The following is a 20,947-nucleotide window of genomic DNA, read 5'->3' on the forward strand; positions in this document are numbered from 1 at the left end:
GATTAATAATAGACAAAAAGTAATCAGTAAAGGAGAAATCAAAAGTCCTCAATGTCATTCATTTAATTTATCGGACACTAACTAAATGCCAATGGGCATCCTCCAAAAACTCACAAAATATGAGACGGACATGTAGACAGAAACTTATTATTCTGTTTTATACATTATTTGGACTCATAATACAGAACTAATACCAAAGTTTTAAGCATGCACATTTCAGCTGATTGACCTACCTTTGCAGTCTTGTCAGCAGAGGTAGATGAAAACTTGGTACCGTCAGGAGAAATATCACAAGAAAGTACCGTATCCTGGTGACAGACGAAGTCTTTTTCTATTCTTCCAGTAATAATATTCCATACCTTCAAAGAAAAACTCAGAAGTTGACACTTTTAAGAACATTTTGTATTACTGAGCATAATCAGCTAGAAGACAGATCTATAAAATAAGACCTTTAGCACACTGGTTGTTCTGACCTCTTTACTTTAAGTGTCCTTTAGCACAAATGCTCATAAACACACAGCAGATGTAGGTGACTGCAGTAAACAGAAAACAGGCATATGAAAACAGAAATTTAAAAATTTAAGTAGTTACTTATCATCCGTCTGCTTTTGGCTGTCACTATATAATCATGGTAACATTAGAATACCTTTTTACAAAGAAATCTGTGCTGCAAATTACCTTCACTGTTCCATCAAATGACCAAGAAAGCAGTCTTGAATTTTTCAAGAGCCTAAAGTCTTTCACTGTTTCCTGATGGGCTTGCAAGAAGACATATTCTTCTGATTGCCAATTCCATACCTGAATATCAAAGAAATAAGTCTGTTATAACCCTTGTCCCATAATATCCCTTTGGAGGCGTAGGGGAGTGTGCACTCACTTGTCTAAAGTCTTTCATCCTCATAGCATTTCAGTAAAACAAAGAAGAGTACCAAAAAAGAATATGGTGTCCCCATTTTATAGACAGAGAAGAGAAAAGTTGGGGTTAATTAACTTGACCAGGCCCAAAATAAAACACTTTTCCTCCTAAATAAAATTTGTTTTCTTCAGTTGCTTGGAGAGCAGATTACTATACTAGAAGACAGAGAAAAGCCACAATATGCTAGTGGGCTCACCATCTGATTAAATTTTCCAGAGAAAATTATCCCAATTACATATTCACAGATTTCTAAACCTTACAAGTTAGGCAAGTCTGAAGATTCTAACTCCAATAAAGCTATTGAATCCTACCGGCCCTACTGGCTGGGAAGGTCAGCTGATCAGAGCAGCTTCAAACCAGGTTATGGAACTTTCGAGCTTCAGAGATCTTAGCTATCCCCTCGTGCAATCCTCAGAATGACAAAAGAGGTGATATAGTACATTATTTTTCACATGGAGCTCCAGGAAGAACTCCTCAGGCACAAGGGGAGGAGAAGAAATTGAAATATTATGAGTAACTAGCACAAAATAAGCCATATAGGCATATATGAGACACACAGATGAACAGAACAGAAATTTATTTCTATGCCACGTCCACGTAAAGAACATCTCTTAATCACTAAATCAAAGCAACTGTATTTAGAGCCTTATTAATTCCTGACTTGAAATTAATTTAACAAATGTTTATTTAGCACCTAGATGTGACGCAAATATGAATGAAACAAGGATCTAACATAAAGAAACCTAACAGTCCAGCAAAGAAAATGAGGCAAACCAAAAAAAAAACCCCAGAAAAACCCAACAATAGAAGATATAATGACAGAGATAAAAAAAGTTTTGTGGAACTCAAAAAGCAATTCCTTAGGGAAGACTTGATGGAGACAGTGCATTCAAAGTAGGCTTGAGAAATGGGTTGGAAGTATGATTCATAAACTGAGGAGGGCATTTCAAACAAAGGGAATGAATGCTTGCGTTAAGCACAGGAGCAGGAAAATGTGGAAAGATTATAGGGACCTGCTCATAGTTCAAAATTCGGGTGGAGTCCAGGGTATGCAGAAGGAACAGTGGGAAAAAAAGGTTGGGAAGATACTTAAAGAAACAGCCTAGAGGACCCAATGAAGCTAGACTTCTGAGCTGTGGGCAACCAGGCAGCTCTAACAGAATTTTCTTCTATTTCTTAATATCACAAATAAAAAGATAAAAATCAGCCACCACCACGTATACACATTAGTAATACTCCAGGTATAGCTTTTAACTGGTGAAGGTTAAATGGCAGAAATGTCTTTAAGGCTTTTCCTGTCAGGCTTAAGCAAAATTGTAAAAGAAATGACATCTCTCTTATCCCCTTTCTTTACTCCTTTATCCTCCACATTTAGCAGCCACCCTCCCCACCAAGCCCTGGCTCTCAGATCTCTAGATCTCTTCTGCCTCCGAGTGCTCATTCACAGAAGCAGGATAGCAGGAGGAGGGTATCTTGCATGTGAACAAGGGGACCTTAGAAGAGAAGCTTGAAGTGAGAGCAATTTTAAAGAGAATGAATTAGAAATTTCAGTATTTTAAGAACTCATTGAGATACGCTGGAGGAGGTGGAAGAAACAGAGGCTTTTCTGGCTCCCCAAATCATATCAGAAAGGAAAGGCACCCTGTGTAACTAAACATAAAATACCCTAGATCATTTCCACTAGGAACTTTCTGGTTTCCTCCTCCTTCTTTCTGGGTTTTACTGGATGAGAGGATCAGTGGCTACTATTAACAGCTCTTCCTGGTTGACTGGCACTGTTCATTCCTGACTTAGGTTCTAACTGCTGCCCTCCACATCAAGAAGTCAGAGAGCCTTCCTGAGCAGACATAACAAAGAATTTGACAATCACTTACTAGATTTTGTGGCAGAAGCTTTCTGATAAGGCAGTGATGACAGGGATACTTTTTCTGTTGGACTCAAACCTACTGTGCTAACTGAATCACCTTATATAAGAGCTAAACTTCCGCGAGCATTAGTCAAAGGTATTAAGGTTGAGTTTGGGGATGTCTCTAGCATTAGCTATAACTTTTGCAAAATATATACACTATAGAATTTTTTCAGCCATACAAATAATAAAATTTAAATTTTAAAAATGTTAAAGAATCTTCTTATACCTGCGAGAATCAATATATTCTCACACATTAGCTCAGGTGAACACTGCTACTACTTGGGTTTTATTTACCTCAAGGTAAAGAATCGAAAACTAGCAAGGTAGACCTCAATTTCACAATTCTAGGTGCTATAATCTAGCGAGTTGATTCCTCACTTTTGGCAATAACTTTAGTTCAGCTTAACAAAAGTTTACTGAACCTACTACATTCCAGGCACTGGGGACATAAAGATGATCAAAATAAACCTCCAAAATGGTAACTATGTGAGTGTGCGCAGATTTGTTAATTAACTTGATTGTGGTAATTATTTCACAATGCGTACGTATATCAAATCACATCGTATGTCTTAAACATATACAATTTTGTCAATTATACTTCAATAAAGCTGGGGGAAAAATAAACCTCCAATTAATTATTTACTAAAACATAAAAAAACTAAAACAAAAACCTGACCAGTCAATTCTTGGAAATATCTAACAAGAGTTTTGTTATATGAATGTATACTCATTAAAACATTTTAAATGTAAAAAGTATTCTGAATAAAGCAGATAGAGAGGATGAAACACAACTTAACTCATATTTCTAAAAATAATCTAACTCTGATCCTAAAAATATTCCTAGAAATTATTTCTCCCTCTGGCTGAGAATATCTGATCTTCAAGCAGGTCATAAAACCTATGAATCCAGCTTTTGACAGAAAGGCTATAGAGTATATAATGTCTCAGCAGAATTTCATCAGATGTAGTTCAATTTTACCCATTTCAAAGCCATATGGAGAGGAAGAAAGGTGAATATTACACTGAGTTTCATAGCTAATACACCAGCATCATGGGAACCTGTAATAAGTAAGTTTCTTACTGAAGCCAAATGTCATTCCAACCATTTAGGACTCACAAAGACATAACATAAAAAGATTTTTTTCCAAAAGCTTTTAATAGTGTAGTTAAATATTGCCACTGTAAGAAATATATATATATACACACACTAAATAAAGGAATATATAGTAACTTCCCTTGAACATATGCATTTATCTCCTTCACTTCTAAAAGCCTACTAAAATGACAAGGTCAAGAGAATGCGAAAGAAGATAACGAAATGTTGAAGGCTGGAAAACAGGAGAACGGTAACTGACTTAGCAGAAACAGCATCCTAAAAGCATTAGACAAAAAAACAAAAGCAATAAAATTGACACTACAGAACTCCCAAAATGCTCAGAAATTGAGATGGCTAAGGACATCCAGAGGTGGGAACAAGGGTGGGGCTAAGAATGGAAGAATTAGGAATTCTGGGAGACGGCAACAGTGCAGGCATTGTTTTTTTAACCTTCCTGAAGCCTCCATTAAAAGCAGATAAAGCAACTAAAATAGCCAAACTAAAAATGCACAGACAACATTGTCAACAAGACCATGTTAAGTGACAAAGTATCCTCACAAACCCCAAGATACAAGTGAGTGGGGACAAACTGAGAGCTGCAAGACTTGTGTGGTAATAGCACCTGTATGGGAAGAAGCAGAGGGAAGCATGGGGAATCTGACAAACCTAAAAACAGGAGAATTCCAAAAGAGCCAAGTGGGCAAACTGGAAAACAGCTGCAGAAACTGAGGACAAGGCGACTATGGTACAGTCTGGAAGGACTAGAGCAGCCTGGGCCCTATGAACTCTCAAAATTAACCAGGACAATCCCACAATGAGGAGAAACTGCTGGGAACAGAATCCAAACTGAGTAGAACAAGGATGATGGCAGCAAAGGAAAGAGAAGGTCTAAATAAAAATGAGAGAAGAGAATAGAGCAAAGAGATCTTGTCAGAACAAGGCCATATTTTTAATACTTCATGAAAACAACGGAAGAAGGACCTGTAGAGCTGTGAAGCTAGAAATGCTGGCCTTCCCCACCCCTTCAAAGAGTTCAGGAAAACTAACTTCGTGTAAAAAAGAAAAGAATCATCACTGAATCCCAAACAAAGTTACTATGAGAAAACAGAGAATAAAGTGCAGAATAATGCTCCTACTGACAATGAAAGCAAACCAGAAAGAAGAATCTCTGGATTAAAGGGCACAAGCACAACTGAGGGTAGGATTACAGTTTTGAGAACAGGGGATCAAGTGAAGGTTTACATACTAAACGGTGAGACCCCACACCTCCCCCAGTTCTCTTCCCCCACTTGGCTCTAAGGACCTGTCAGTCAGGTTTATAACCTCCAGGCAGAAGACCAGAAGATTCTTCCCTAGGAATCTGACAAGACCAAGATAGGAGACCTAAAGATACTGACAACGAAGTCCTCATCCAAGTCACCTTTCAGAGAAGGTCTCAGCCAACACACAGAGCTTTCAGTCAGCCTTTTAGTGCTCATCTCTAGTAGCGAGTGATCACCACACAGCTGAGGAAGGCCTTTAAAATAGAAGGCCAAACAACCAAACAGAAAAAAAACAACATGAGGGAGTAGCAACCAAGCAGGAAATTTAAATTTTGAGGAAAAAATTATATATATGTATATGTAATTATATATTATATATGTATAATTTATATATTATTAATATATTCATCCTCAGAGAAGTAAGCGAAGATAATTCATCCACGAAACAAGAACACACTGCTCTTCAAAAGGAATAAACAATAAGAATGGACTCTCTGGCATTAAAAATATAATGGTAGAAATGAAAAACTCAATGAAAGGGTTGGAAAATAAAGCTGAGGAAAAATTCCAGAAAATAGAGCACAGTATAAAAAGAAGAAATGTAGAAAAAGAAAACTAGACAATCAGTCCGGGAGATCCAATATCTGAATAATGGATGTTACAGAAAAAGAGCGCTCTGGGGGGAAAAAATCAAAGAAATAATTCAAATAAACGTCCTTGAAGTCAAAAACCTGGGGCCAGCCCAGTGGCGCAAGCAGTTAAGTGTGCGCACTCTGCTGCCGTGGCCCTGGGGTCGCAGGTTCGGATCCCGGGTGCGCACCGACGCACCATTTGTTAAGCCATGCTGTGGCCAGCATCCCATATAAAGTAAAGGAAGATGGCCACGGATGTTAGCTCAGGGCCAATCTTCCTCAAGAAAAAAGGGGAGGATTGGCATCAGATGTTAGCTCAGGGCTAGTCCTCCTCATAAAAAAAAAGAAACACCTAAGTTTCCAAATTGAGAAAGGATACTGAATGTCTAAAACAATGCATGAAATGAACACACACCAAGGCACATCATCATGAAATTTCAAACTTCTGGGGACAAAGAGAAGATCCTAACATCTTCCAGAGAGAAAGATTAGGAATCAGAATGACTTCAGACTTCTCAATGTGAGCTTTGGAACTTGGAAGAAAATGGAACAATGTCTTCAAAGTTTTAGGGTAAAATAATTTCCAACTACATCCAGTGAAAGATAGAATCTTCCTAAACTGCATTAAGGCACGAAAGGCATTCATAGTATACTTAGTCTACTTAGTCATAATAAAGACACTAATGAACTAAACAAAATGTTCTTATAATTGTATTGGGATGATGGGGATTGATAAAAGGGTACGTGTACATGTCAAAGGTAGGACAAGTGGGAGGAGAAAAAAAGCTAAATTTTCATATTACTATAGGGAAGTCAGCAGATAAATACTCAAAAAGTAAAAATCAAGAATTAGCATTATAAGCATGCAATATGGGGAGATGAAGGCAAATATCACAAGAAACATCTAAAATCTAAAAGTAATGCTACTGGAAAACAAGAAATGCGGGATTCTATTTTTCATAATGAGCCTTGTAATACTATTTGTGTTTTTAAAGTATGTGCTTTGGAACTTTGATAAAAATAAATAAAAAGAACATACAGTAGGCTTAAGGCCTCTATATCCACAAGCCTTCATTATTAAACAATTCTTTTTTCACAGGATTTCATCCCTGTAATAAAAATCTTATTCTTAAAAGGAAAGAATGAAATTATTTCTTTCAGATTTTACTACAGTAAAAAAAGGAGAAATTACATAAATGTGGCAAAAAGTGTATTTATTAGTACAAATCCAAATACCAAGGCAGGTGAGAAAATTCAAATGAATCTTTGATTTTTAAAATAAACAACATTCCAGTAGATGGTTCTAAGTCAAACTGCCTGCTTCACCCATAGACAAATATGAAACATGAATAGGTTTCACCTAAGCCCATGTGCATAATCTGAATGCATGCCCAAAGTAATATGATCTTAATGAAATGTTTAAAATGCACACCAGATTTGAGCCATAAGCAAAGTATTCCTTTGCTAGAGTCAGCATCACATATGTTGGGATTTCATCCTCCCTCTCACCTGAATTGCAGAATCATCAGAGCTTGAAATAAGAGTTTTCCCATCAGTTGTGAACTGGATGTGCCGTACAGTGCTCTTGTGCCCAATCCTGGACTGGAAGATTCTGTTGTTTAGGAGTTCTAAAATCTTCAAAGTAGAAAACCACAGAAAATTAATACAAAGAAATTCAGCAAGACCCAGGCATTACACCCCAAAGATATTAAATTAAAATTAGACTGCAGAAGGGTATAGAATTTCCATCTCATAGTGCTTTCAGTTTAACTAAAGACACACAAATGAATGGTACACATATATACACACAAATCTATGCACATGCACACACACCCTAAAACAAAACACTCACTGGAATGACCAGATGGCAGTAGGAACCAGTGGTCCTTCTGAGTACTCAACTACCCAATTCATGAAACAACTGGCAGTCTGGGCTCAGCCTCCAAAAAGAAAATGACATTTAAGATAAAAGAGAGAGAGAAAAGAAAAAATTCTGAATGAGAGACAAGGCAAGGTCTTTATAAAACAACACAGAGAGAAGGAAAGATACAGAATGATGAGGGAGACAGGTAAAGGAAAAGAGGATACGAGTAGGATGGGAGGCGGTACATTGAGAAGTCTTAAAAGGGCTAAAGATCAATAGGCCAAATACAGAGATTAAGAAAATGGTAACAGAATTCAAAATATAACAACTATGTCAAAAAGGCTTTCAAACGTACTCATACCAAAAATAAAAAGTAAATATGGGGCTGGCCCAGTGATGCAGCGAAGTGTGTGCACTCTGCTTCAGTGGCCCGGGCAGGGTTCACAGGTTCGGATCTCGGGCACACACCAACGAACCGCTTGTCAAGCCATGCTATGGTGGCGTCCCATATAAAGTAGAGGAAGATGGGCACGGATGTTAGCCCAGGGCCAATCTTCCTCAGCTAAAAGAGGATTGGTATTGGATGTTAGCTTAGGGCTGGTTTTCCTCACCAAAAAAAAAAAAAAAAAAAAGTAAATATGATTCCTTTGCGCAAATTAAAATGTACTCAAGGAAGCCTAAGGAAAAGCCTGATGCTAAAATAGGAGATTCTAGAAATTCAAACCGAATCCTCATGTCTGAAAAAAGGCCCCTTAGAAAGCAAAGGGGAATCGTGTGAATGAGAGCCTTCCTGAATGAGCAGGATGGACAATCTCACAATTCCAATGGGGGGACGGCAGACAGCGTATGAGCACAGAGGCTCAGAGACCCGGGTTTGAATCCTAGCTCTGCCGCATACTGATTTCATGAAAGTTGTGGAAACCAGTTTAGACATCTGTAAAACAGGAATAATAATACCTAACATCCAGGATGTTATAATTCAATGAGAGCATCTGGCACAGTAAATATCTAACAAACGGTAGCTGTTATCATTTGATGATACTAGGCTGAACCACATGAAACTGCCATTTTATAGGTTAAAAACAGTCAAGTATTGGTATTTTCATATGATTCACTGATATACTATTTATATTATTTGATGACTTTGAGGGGGATAAGGATAACAATAAGATTATTTCCCCCCCTCAGGCAAAGGCAGAAGTGCCCCACGTGACACCTCTAACCCATTCCCCAGCGCCAAGTACCGCCCCTTCCCCACATGATGGGGGATACAGATGAGGCACATGTGTATTTTGTGAGTTATCTTCTTAAAGTATCTGTAAGGCTTATTTCAAGATACTTAGATGGTAAAACACAAAGAATGTGGTGCTGTCTTGGCAACAAAGTAAAAAGAAAAGGGGAACCGACGATCCTTTAAGAATAAATAATAATATACAACAGTTTGAGAAATGAGACTGAGAGGGAAGCGTAAGGTTCACCTGTAAGTGTACAACCATCCCTTGCTTAACAAACACCCATAATACACTTTTTTCAGAATAGCACCCATTTTCACAATTAATAAATAATTTTTCATAATAATGAAAAAAAACCCAAAGCCTTAATTGTGAATCCATGCCACAACGGCCATGGCAAACATATAATACCATTGGTATCACTTTCCAAATGCTTCCTTTTTCAATTTGTTTATAAACATATAGTCTCCTCTTTGTGGGGCAATATGGACAGAGAATATTTGTGTAATTCCTTATGAAAATGAATCCAAAGTAAAATAAATGTGGCTAGTGCCACCGTTAACAAATTAAGAAATAATTCCAAAAACCTTGGGTGAGAAAAAGTGAGAGAAGGAAGCAATGTTCTTTGAAAAACTTACATAGCTAGAGAAAATACGCTTTTGTTATAAATTTCACTTGCCATGAAATCATTTTTATCCAAAATGATTTTTATTAGACTATCTTTTTTGCCTTAAAACCTGATTGTATTTTTACTAATTTGGTCATGTTTGATAAGCATTTCAGGTGGTGAAGAGGTGTACTTCTAATAGCATGAGTAGAACACAAGGGTTGGTCAAACAGGTAAACACAAGGCAACCCCACACTGATAGTCCCAATGAACCTCAGTAACCACAATGGAAACAACTACACCCTGAAATGGCTGGGCTTTTTTTCTTTTTTTTTTGGTGAGGAAGATTGGCCATGAGCTAACATCTGTTGCCAATCTTCCTCTTTTTGCTTGAGGAAGATAGTCCCTGAGCTAACATCTGTGCCCATCTTCCTCTATTTTGTATGTGGGATGCCGCCACAGCATGGCTTAACGAGGGGTGCATAGGTCCGCACCCAGGATCTGAACCTGCGAACCCTGGGCCGCTGAAGCAGAGCACACGAACTTAACCACTACACCAGTGGGCCAGCCCCCCGCCGAAATGGTTGAGCTTTTAAGAAGAGAAAAAAAATGCTCTTTGCATAGTTAGCTAAATCTCTGATAGTGTTTGATATACTTGGAGAACAGCAAAACAACTTGGTAAAGAATAAGTGACACAAAAAGACACAAAGTATGAGAAACAGTAGTAAAGGCAATCTGAAAAATATACAACTAACAGGGTCCTAAGATTACTTTTAGTCTAATGGAAGAATGGTTAATATATCACAGAAAGATTTAGTATATAAGACCACAATGTCAGACATACAGTTAATTTTAAATAAAAAACTATACTGCACAGAATGACTCTGAAGACTAGAACTGAATACCTCAATGGCTCCATCTTCTCCTCCAAGTGCAACATACTGAAGACGTGGACTTAAGCAACAGCAACTAACTTGAGCTTCAGTCAGATAATCAATCTGACCTGTTTTTCCATTAATGAGCTAATGGAAAATAAGGCACAATCAGTTACTAGGCTGTAAGAGCAGTTTTTGTTCTTTAGAACAGAGACGTCAATAGAAACATAAATACAGAAATAAGAAAATAAGCACCAAGAGCTCCCAGGGGAACAACAAAGCCCTGTCTAGTCTCAGCAGCTGCATTTAGCACTTCACGCTTTCATTCCATTTCACTTTTGTGGTTCAAATACATCTTCATAAAATCAAACAAGCCTTAAAAGGTTTAAAGCAGCTGCCGAGTCCATCACCTGAGACACGTCTGTGTGCTCTGCAACCCACAGCCAGCTCCACACCCTGTTCTCCAGTTCTTCACAAAGCACATTTTAATAGCGCTATCATTTGTTAAAAATACACTTTTCCGATATTTTTCAAGGGAGTTGGTGAAACGAGACTGCGAGAGACTACATAAAAAGACAAATTCAAATTAAAATGAGTTTTATACCCTCCAAATCACTCACAAAACAGTAGAAACTGAGATTCTTTCCCTTTTTCTTTTGGGAGGAGGGGGCATTGGAGAAGGACTCGTAAGCACAATTTGGGTGGCTGGACTTGTAATGCTTAAACTAAGATTACCCAATTTCATAATATGTGCCAATGTTAATGACTATTTTTAAAAATCCCATTAATAAAGATGCCTTATCACTCAACTAAAACACGTGACCTGGGAAACTATTTCTCAAGCTTAAATCAACTGTCAGATACCTCTCTCTAACTAAGTGTTACAACATAAAAGTCTTGAATTATTTTACAATATGAAATAAGCAGTCATCTTTGTTTCAGGTACAAAGATTACAGGGTCAATCAATCAAGGCAGCTTTTTCTTTATAATAGTTTACCCAGCAGGTTCTGATCTACTAGACACTCAAAATGAAGACTGCACACTTCTAACAGCTGAACATCCTCTTTCTCTGAAAATCAATTTCCATATTTTTTAAGTAGTGACCAAAAAAAAGTTTTGTCCCCTTAAATGGAACTATTATTTGTCAGTTTATCCTCTAAACTCTCCCATAATCACTGACATAGAATAAAATGACCCTTTTATAGTCAGATGACTTCTTTTTTAAGTCTCACAGTTATCACAACTATTAAAGAAAAGTTGCACTAATTTAATAAAAGTAATATAAGCATGAGGACACTGAATGTGACAAGAAAACTGCAGTGGAAAATATCCCAAGTGGAATAATCAGTCTGCTAATAATCAGTAACAAGGAATTCACGTTCAATTCCACATCCCAATTCATCCCAGAAATACAGAGCACTGGGGGCGCCTCACTAACATATTGAGGACAACAGTAAAATACAGAACAAGCCATACTTAGAAGTGTTTCACAGCTTGACTCTGACTCCCACAGCAGATGAGGAGAAATTACCACATGCCAAAGACAATGTACTCCCAGATATCTGTCTCCTGAACTTAGATTACACCTCGACCCCAAGCAGCTCACAGACTTTGAAGACGAAAAGGACCTCATAGGTGAAGAAAGTGAGGCTCAGAGAAGAGAGGTGATTTACTCAACATCACAGAACTCCCTGACGATAAAGCCTGAACTTGTGCGTGGGTCTCCTGAGTGAACAGTACAGTCACTGTTCTCTCCACTATATCAAGCTGAGCTTTGTAGCTTTAGAACTTAAGTTCTGTTCTATCCTGTCAGTCCTTCTCAAGCTCTTGCTCTCTCTCACAACTTCCATGTGCATGCGCCCTCCGTCTCTCTCCTCTTCACTATTCTGTTTCTCTCGGTGTTCCAGCTCTCCTTTACTCTTGCATCTTATTCTCTCACACGTTCTGCTCCCTAGCTTTCAATAACCAAATCAAGAAAACTCACATGCAGAGATGGCATAAGATCACATTATCACTGCTAAAACCTCTCCCTAGAAGTTAATAAGACATTTCTATAAACCTATCTGGAAAAAAGTTTTAACTCAAGTTGTATTCCTGCTCCTAAAGAGCTAACGAAGGTCCTAAAATAACAGACTACGAGAAAATAGTTCACAGGATCATCAGCCCTCACCTGTCACAGGGTTTCTGTCCTTCCTAATCCTATGTCTCTCAAGGAATCCTCAGGGCAAGGAGGAATGTCTCAGCAGCTTACATAAAAGCCACGCTGACCCCTGCTCCTCCTCTCTGGCTGCTGCTCTTGCCACCTCTCTCAGCCAGGAGACACCGTCACTCAGCTCTACATGCTGACACCTCCTACAATGGTCCCCTACACTAAGCCTTCTGTGTCTCGAGCACTGGCTCACCCAGAGAGTGAAGAATTTCTGCTCCTGTTTGCATGCTTTCTTGCCTCAATGTGTAAGCCCCATCTGCAGTCTAGACCCATCTTGTATTCTGTGGCCCTTGTGTTGAACCTTCCATGAGGTGTTTGCTTTCTCCTGCCACCACTTCCTAGAATGCTACCTTCACTTCCAGGACTTCTCTATGAATACAACACCAACTGCACTGGACTTCCATACAGACAACACTTTATTCAAGCCACCAACATGGTGGGGTTAACCTGCTCTTGAGCTCCAATGATCCTTAGGGCATCTACTCTCTGTTACACCACTCAAAGCTCCTAACTACCAAATCCTCTGCCAATGGATCTCTGGGGCTCCTTTCCTCTTCAGCCAGTCAAGAAATGCCTTCCTCTTATGTATTCCACTCTTTGTTGAGGGGCAGGAGGAGAGTAATCTAGAGTAGAGCTGTTTGGACCCCTAAGTGACACAGTTTTTTCAATATTACCTCACAACCCTCTCCTTCTCAGGGAACATAATAAGCTTTCAATAAACATTTCTTGAACAAATGTGTGAGTCAATAAATGAATGAACAGGTGTATTTCAGTATGTAAAGCCCAGCTCCTTCCACCTCCATTTCAATGGGTCAGGTGATCACTTCCGGTGATTTTTGTTCTTTCAATGACCCTGTTATCCTTTCCTTGCAATAAAACTTCCAGTGGTATGCTCATCCCCCTTGAACACCCCAACAGACCTGTCTAAATCATTATTGTAGACAAGTTCAAGTATGCCCTCGTGACATCCTAGACTCCATGCAAATCAAGGAACGTGATCATAGCTATCAACAGGAGATGAATGAGATGAAGCAAGATATCACACCTTTTTATTTCTAAATACTAGGATATCTGAACTTCAGCTCAAGACCTATATATTTATTCAACTAAAACCTACTAAGCATCTGTTAGATACTATACAATTATGCCTGATCCCGAGTCAAAAACAAAAAAGAAAAATTATTAATGTGATTTCCATCAAAACAATTTTTATAATTGTTTTCTTAAAAATACTCACTTGCAGACGTTTCATATTGTCAACTGCAAGAATCATCACTTCGTTTTCTTGAAACACAACGTCTATTTCTTGCTTTAACACTATAGCAGAGTTTTTACATACTTTCTTTGTCTCCCAGAGCTGATTAAGAGATTAAAAAACTAAAATAAGATAACTGTATCCTCTGAAATAATGTAAAGTCAAGCCTTAGACTTAAAGCAAGATACAAACCATGCTTTACGCTCAAAATGCCTATGATGCTAGAAATTTTTCAATTAGAACTCAATAATAAATATTTATTAACTATGTGCTACAGTAAGCACTTAGTATTAGGAGTAATGGGTGCTAGAGCCAAAATGCCTTACTATGAATTCTAGTTCCACCTAAAGCTGTAACTTTGGGCAGGTCACTTAACCCAGTGATACTCAAGATAAGGACCTCCTGCTGGTTCTCAGAGTGTTTGATACCAAGATAAGGAGCCTGTACCAAAATGCAAACCAACTACATCACTAAACACACTGTTGACAGTATGCTTAGTGATACAGTTGATTTTTTTTAACAAAACTTTCTTGATGAAGGAAGCAGTGCATTGATTTCCATTCTGGCTCAACCTTTTTGAGACTGGCACTTTAAGTAGCACTGACTTAAACTTTCTGCGCCTGTTTCCTCAGCTGCAGAAAGGACTGTTGTGAGAATTAGCAAATTAATACACGTACAGCACTTTGCACAATGTCTGGCATATAGTAAATACTAAATAAATTTTAGCTATAATTTGTACAAAACACTATTAGATGCTATGGTGACAAACCAGGGCCCCTGGCCTCAAAGAGTTTATAATTTAAGATGGGTGAACTAATCAGAGGAGCAGCGGAGCACTGGAGGTGAGGACTAAGTCAAATCTACACTTAAATTCAAGGCAGAATTTGATAACAACAAGAAAATGACATAGAGTTATATGGCATTAAAGGAGAGAGACGTTTCCCCAAATGGAATACTAGAAAAGACTTCACAGAAGGCTTGGGGGGACTTGCAGGATCATTAGGATTTCAACAAAGAAAGATACAGGAAAGTAGGGTATTCCAAACATAAGAAACCACACAGGCAAAAGTACAACAGGCTGTTTGGGAAAATGTGAGCAGTCAGTGTAGGTTACCTGTAAACTAGAAGACAGACTGCAGCAGAATGAGGCCATACTGTGGAGAAGTTTAATGCTAGACTTAGGAGTACATATTTACTTTTGGTAGGCAAGGGAGCCACTATCTGTTTTTGAACAAAAATGACATGACTATATTGTACATGAGGAAAATATCTTGGAAGCAGCATGCAGAAAACCAAGAAAGAAAAGACTTGTGGCAGAACTAATAGAAAAGAGGCAACAGGTAATGAGTATCCAAACTTGAAACAGAAAAGTAGAAATAAATGGCAGAAAATGGAAAGTTAGAATCCATTAGAATTGGCGAGTAAATGGATGTGGGAATTCAAAGTAGAAGAAAGAGTCAAAAATTACTCTGAGGAATCAAGTGTAATACACTTAAATTAACCAAAATATAGTTTAATCATTGGACTTCTCCAGCACCTGGCCCATGGTAATACTCAATGAACATGTACTGAATGAATGAGACTGTTATAGTCCATATAATGGCACTTTTCAAGGATAAATATGAATCTAGTAGTTTCCTATTTTACTTCTCCCGATACTGCCCATCAATTTCTTAGTTTATAGGAGGTTTAGCTTACCATCAGTAAATGTCTAAAATGAAAAGCTCAGTATTTCTCACCCTGATTGTCTCGTCATCAGAAGATGTCAAAAATGATGATCCATCAGGAGAAAACATTGCACAATGAACCCAACTTAAATGTCCTCTGCAATCAGCTACTTTTGAACAGGAGTCCATATTCCACAACTACAGAATAAACACAGCATATAGGGAATCACATTCATAAGCGTTTTGAATACATCAACAATACTGAAAATAGCAAGAATATCCCAACAATTCCGCTTTTATAAATATAGCCCAAAAACACACCAGCAAAAATACAAAATGACTTTTGCAGAAGATTATTCATTGTATCATTATTTTTAATAGCAAAAAACTAGAAACAACCCAAATGACCATCGACAGTGAACCAAATGAATAAACTACATTAATCACATAATGGAATACTATGCAGCCATAAAAAGTAATGAGAAAAACACCCATAATGACTAGTCTCTGGGATATACTGTTTACAGAAAAAAAGCAAAGAGTATATATATTTCTGCAGAAGAGTATATTATACTATATACAAGTGTACATATATATTTATATGCACACTATACTATATAAGAGACGAAAAACAAATATGTGAATATATAGATGGATACAGATGTGGAGATACATACATATAAATAATACATATAGACATCTGCTTATATACGTAAAAAGAAACACTGGAATGTTAAACCAAAACAAAAATGGTTACCTACGGTGGGGTGGAAAGAGGGGACGAAAAGGGATGGGAATGAAAGCGAGATTTCTCTGAATATAACTTATTATAAAGCTTTGATCTGGAATCATGCAAACATTTTTTGTTTGTCTGTTTTGCTGAGGACTCGCCCTGAGCTAACATCTGTGCCAATCTTCCTATATTTTGTATGTGGGTCGCTGCCACAGCATGGCTGATGAGCAGTGTAGGTCTGTGCCCAGGATCCAAACCTGTGAACCCAGGCTGCCGAAGCAAGGCGTGCCGAACTTAACCACTAGGCCATAGGGCCGGTCCCCCTTTAACCTATTTTTAAAAAATCAATTTAAAAAAATAATAGGATGAACGTAAGCAGCTTCCATATTCAGACTGTTTTCCACTGTCGTCTAATCCCCATTTCAACTGATTGCAAAACTCTACAATAAAAGAATGTACTTATTGTACATATATATGTTTCTCCTGTTATTCATGCTTATTACAAATTGTCAATGTCTACCACTAGGCTGGCTGTATTTTGTCCTGAGTTCTGCTGTAAATTACTCAAGTATATTCCAGTCTAATGAAGTACCATAATTGCCTGAGTGCCTCTCACTACACTCTGAATTACAGACCTACTTTATGATTTCAGAACTAGCATGGACAAAACAAAGTACTTCATCACATGCCCAGTGGTTTTCAATCAGTGCGTTCTACGGTTACAAATGTGTAATTACATGAAATCTTCTCTGCTTTATCTCTAGAGTCCAAGCTGGGACACACAGAGCTAAGGGCCAGAAATGAAAGTGGTTCCACAACTGAAAAATCTCCCTTGAAAATCCTTCCTCCTCTTTCCTTCTTGTTCTCCCCCATCATTTCTTTGTCACTCAGAGCCTCCAAAACCAAGTCTCTATATTTCAAGAAGAAAGACAATGTTTCCTGGAGCTTTCTAAGACTACCAGAGGGTAAGGATTTCAGAAGTGATAGCAAAGGCGAAAGAGGGGTTTGCTCCTCCACTCCTCCTAAAATCCTGACAAAACCCAGAATGGGAAATTTCCAGCCACATCTACCTTGAGGATCTAGGCTAAGACGCAAGATCTCCTAGCAGATCTGAATCTTTCAATTCAAGGCCTCTGTCAAAGAGAACATGGCCACAGCATCCTACTTCTTCCTACCATTTCAAACAGGACTGGAGCTTGTTCACATTCACTGCCTCTGCTTCCAATGGGAAGGATCTTGGCAGGGAAGTTCTTCAGTGTTAGCTGCACCGCTGTACTTAGAATTAAGAGGAGCTTACAGAGCTCATCCACTCACTCTCATCTTATCTGTATCTCCATGCAGAAGGCTATAGCTCAGCAAATCTCTCCCCACCCCTTCTCCCCCCACCCCTTCTCCCCCAACCTCTCCCCAAGGGGCAAGGTTAGCAAACTTAATAAAAATTGCTAAAATAGCACAGAACACTGAAGAAGTGCTTGCAGTAGTCAAGCTTCCTTTGAAGAGAGCTTGTGAACCAAGTGAATTTCCCTATTTTCCAGATAAAGGCCCATACCCATTTTCTTGGACTGTAATCACAAAGGGCTTCAAATTACCTCGTGGTAAGACCCACTCAAGGAATGAGTAGTAACAAAGCTGGGAAAAACTATTCCACCTTTGGAAGAAAAAAATCAGGCAATTCATTGCTTTTTGAAAAAATTAATATAGCAATTCACTGGGTGGAATTCTTCCAGTTAGGTATAGACTCTAAAATCTATCAGATAAGCACAAAATTATAAATATAAACAAGTAATTTATGAGCCATTTTATTCATTAGTGCTTAGCAATGAACATCCTAGATTAACCAATTCTAAATTTAACTTTCATCTCCTTCTCAATGATCTAAGAAATCTGAACTGGACTCATCTTTCATCATTTCTTTTAGAGAAGAGTCTATGCCTATGTTGTTGAAGAGATGCCATGTTTTTCTGCCAAAGACACCAGTGGTCATTCCATTGTTTCCCCAGACCTTGGCACATGCTAGCCATTCAATAAACGTTTGGTGAATGATACCGTCATTCCCTGTCATACTGTCAAATCAAGTCTTCAATCTCTGCTAAAGTAATAAAGCTGGCTACCTATAATATCCTGAAGCTACAAGTCATTATGCTATGAAGAAAATACTCCATAATTTCTCAAGCAAACATCCTCAGCAGTTAATGGTTTAAGTAACCCACTCTCTGTCATCCTTGTACCCCTGGAGACTCTGACTTCACAGAGTAAATTCAACTACTCACCTCCACACAGTACTGGGACAAAGCCACCAGTGCCAAATGGTTATTGGAGGAGAAGTCACAGTACTGGATGGTGCTGTGATGGCCTGTATGGATTTCTGCCAATAGGCCACTGGTATGAATGTCAAAAAGCTGTCAACATAAAACAGAGAGATTTCTATAAAAGTAAAACATTTTAAAAAATAAGCTATACTCAAACTGAATCTAAATTTATTTCTAAAAGAATATCCTCCCATTTCAAATGTAAAGTATAAGTCCTGAAAAAAATACTGATAATTCGCATAATTAATAACAGCCATAAATAAGATATAAATCAATATACATATACTTTGAAAATATTGCTCATCTTGAAACATATTTCCTATAAAGGAAAATTTACCACAGATGATCTCTCAAGCTGACCTAGAGAGAAGTAAAACCTTTGTGAATAAATGAATAGACTAGCCAAATTAACACACACAGCAGTTCTCCCTAAAGCTTGTTTATTCAAAAGAGAAAATGGATACTCATAAATGAAGATGATGAAAATAATACAGAACAGAGGCTTGCTGAAATGAAATTAGCTCAACCATTTCCATTTCTCTTCAGAGCTACCAAATTACTCCATTATGATCAATCATTTTCCCATTTTTGAACGAAAAAAAGCTATTTTTGAGTAATTCAAGCTTCTTCATTTCAATTTTTGAAAGATTTTTAAATGCTTAATATACTCCTCCAAAGTTCTTGCCAAATGATGAAAACATTTATATCAATATACAGTACAGCGTTTTAAGACCAAGGCATAGTCTTCAGGAAGGAAAAAAAGCTTCTGGTGGGAGCCATGAAAATGTTCCGTGAACGCACAGCCCTGCAAGCACACAGACGATAAGCAGCAAAGCATTGGGGGCCAACAACAAAGGACAGGAAATCACACTTAAAATGTTTCCCAGGACAGGTCATTCTTAAAAAGTAGTGGCTGAGAGTGATAGAGAAAAGCTGGCAAATACGGGATAGGCAGCTGCCCCAGTTACTTGGCAGCAAACAGAAAAGACTTAACAACAGGAGTGGGCTAACAACACAGAAGCGTTGGAAAGAGGAGAACGGAGAGATCAAAGAGTAAGAAAGTGGGATCTACACGTAGTTAAGGGTGATCTTAGGGTAGCTTTATTTTAGCAGGTAAAACAGGAAGCTGGTCTAGATTTTTAAAACAAGAAGGCACTGCATTCAATATAAAATTATTTTCCTCTCTCACTAGAACATATCTCTTAAAATGTTCAAATTCTGCTCAACACCATTAGTCATTAGGGAAATGCAAATCAAACCACAATGAGATACCACTTCACACCTAATAGGATGGTTATAATTTTTAAAAAGTGGAAAATAACAAGTGTTGACAAGGATGTGGAGAAATTAGAACCCTTGCATATTGCTAGTTGGAATATAAAATGGTGCAGAAGCTATGGAAAAGTTTGGTGGTTCCTCAAAAAGCTAAACAGAGAATTACCATGTGACACAGCAATCCCAGTCCTAGGTGTATACACCAAAGAATTGAAAGCAGGGGCTCAAATAGATTCTTGTATACCAATGTTCGTTGCAGCATTATTCACAATAGCCAAAAGGTGAAAACAACCCAAGCGTCCATCAACGGATGAATAGATAAACAAAATGTGGTATATCCACATACCCGAATATTATTCAGCCATAAAAAGAAATGAAGTTCTGATAAATGCTACAACATGAATGAACCTTGAAAACAGAATGTAAATAAAATGAACCAAACACAAAAGGACCCATATTGTATGATTCTACTTATATGAAATATCTAGAATAGGCAAATTCATAGATTAGAATAGAGGTTACCAGATGGTGCAGGGAGAGGGGAATGGGGAGCTAATACTGGTTACCAAGTTTCTGTTTGGGGTGACGAAAAAGTTTCGAAAATAGTGGTGATGGTTGCACAACATTGTGAATGTAATTAATGCCACTGAACTGTACTTTAAAAATGTAACTGTAATTTTAAAATGGTTAAAATGGATAATTTTACGTATATATATTTTACAAAAAAAATTTTCTTTTAATCTTCAAATCTTATAAATGCAGTGGTTCCTTTTCTCTTCTTACAGACTGGAACAAACTTAAAACAAAAGAAGATATTTTTCTTTAGTTTCCTGCTAAAGGGGTATAAAACTATAAGCAACCAAAGATCCAAGGGTCATAGCTACTAGATCAATAACAACAACATAAACAATCCCTCCATGAGTTTTTATATAACTATATGGTACATTTCAATTGTGTTCTTTAAAACTGTAATATCTCAGGTGGGGGGAATAGGGAGAGGTTGGTAAAAGAACAGAAACTTTCAGTTATAAGATGAATAAGGTCTGAGGACCTAATGCATAACATGGTGACTATAACTGATAACATTGTATTGTAAAATTAAAAT

At 37.8% G+C, this 20,947-nt stretch overlaps 1 protein-coding gene across 3 annotated transcripts in view; it reads right to left on the reverse strand.

Moving 5' to 3' along the window:
- Positions 1-20,947, reverse strand: part of APAF1 (apoptotic peptidase activating factor 1) — an 80,670-nt gene that overhangs the window by 10,365 nt on the left and 49,358 nt on the right. The window contains exons 18-25 of one of the 3 annotated variants that reach the window (XM_087449063.1): positions 18,529-18,657; positions 15,598-15,723; positions 13,841-13,960; positions 10,424-10,540; positions 7,325-7,450; positions 679-798; positions 474-533; positions 234-359 (exon numbers count right to left, since the gene is read on the reverse strand). In XM_087449063.1, coding sequence (XP_087305189.1) covers positions 507-533; positions 679-798; positions 7,325-7,450; positions 10,424-10,540; positions 13,841-13,960; positions 15,598-15,723; positions 18,529-18,657 — 765 coding nt within the window. In that variant the 3' untranslated portion in view covers positions 234-359; positions 474-506. Of the gene's footprint in view, positions 1-233; positions 534-678; positions 799-7,324; positions 7,451-10,423; positions 10,541-13,840; positions 13,961-15,597; positions 15,724-18,528; positions 18,658-20,947 lie in introns of those variants that run through there. The other 2 variants (XR_015556381.1, XM_087449062.1) reach the window with 2 other exon arrangements.

Source organism: Ceratotherium simum, chromosome 25, assembly GCF_057802395.1.
Source record: "Ceratotherium simum simum isolate JZ-2026a chromosome 25, ASM5780239v1, whole genome shotgun sequence".
In the NCBI taxonomy this organism is placed as follows: Eukaryota; Metazoa; Chordata; class Mammalia; order Perissodactyla; family Rhinocerotidae; genus Ceratotherium; species Ceratotherium simum.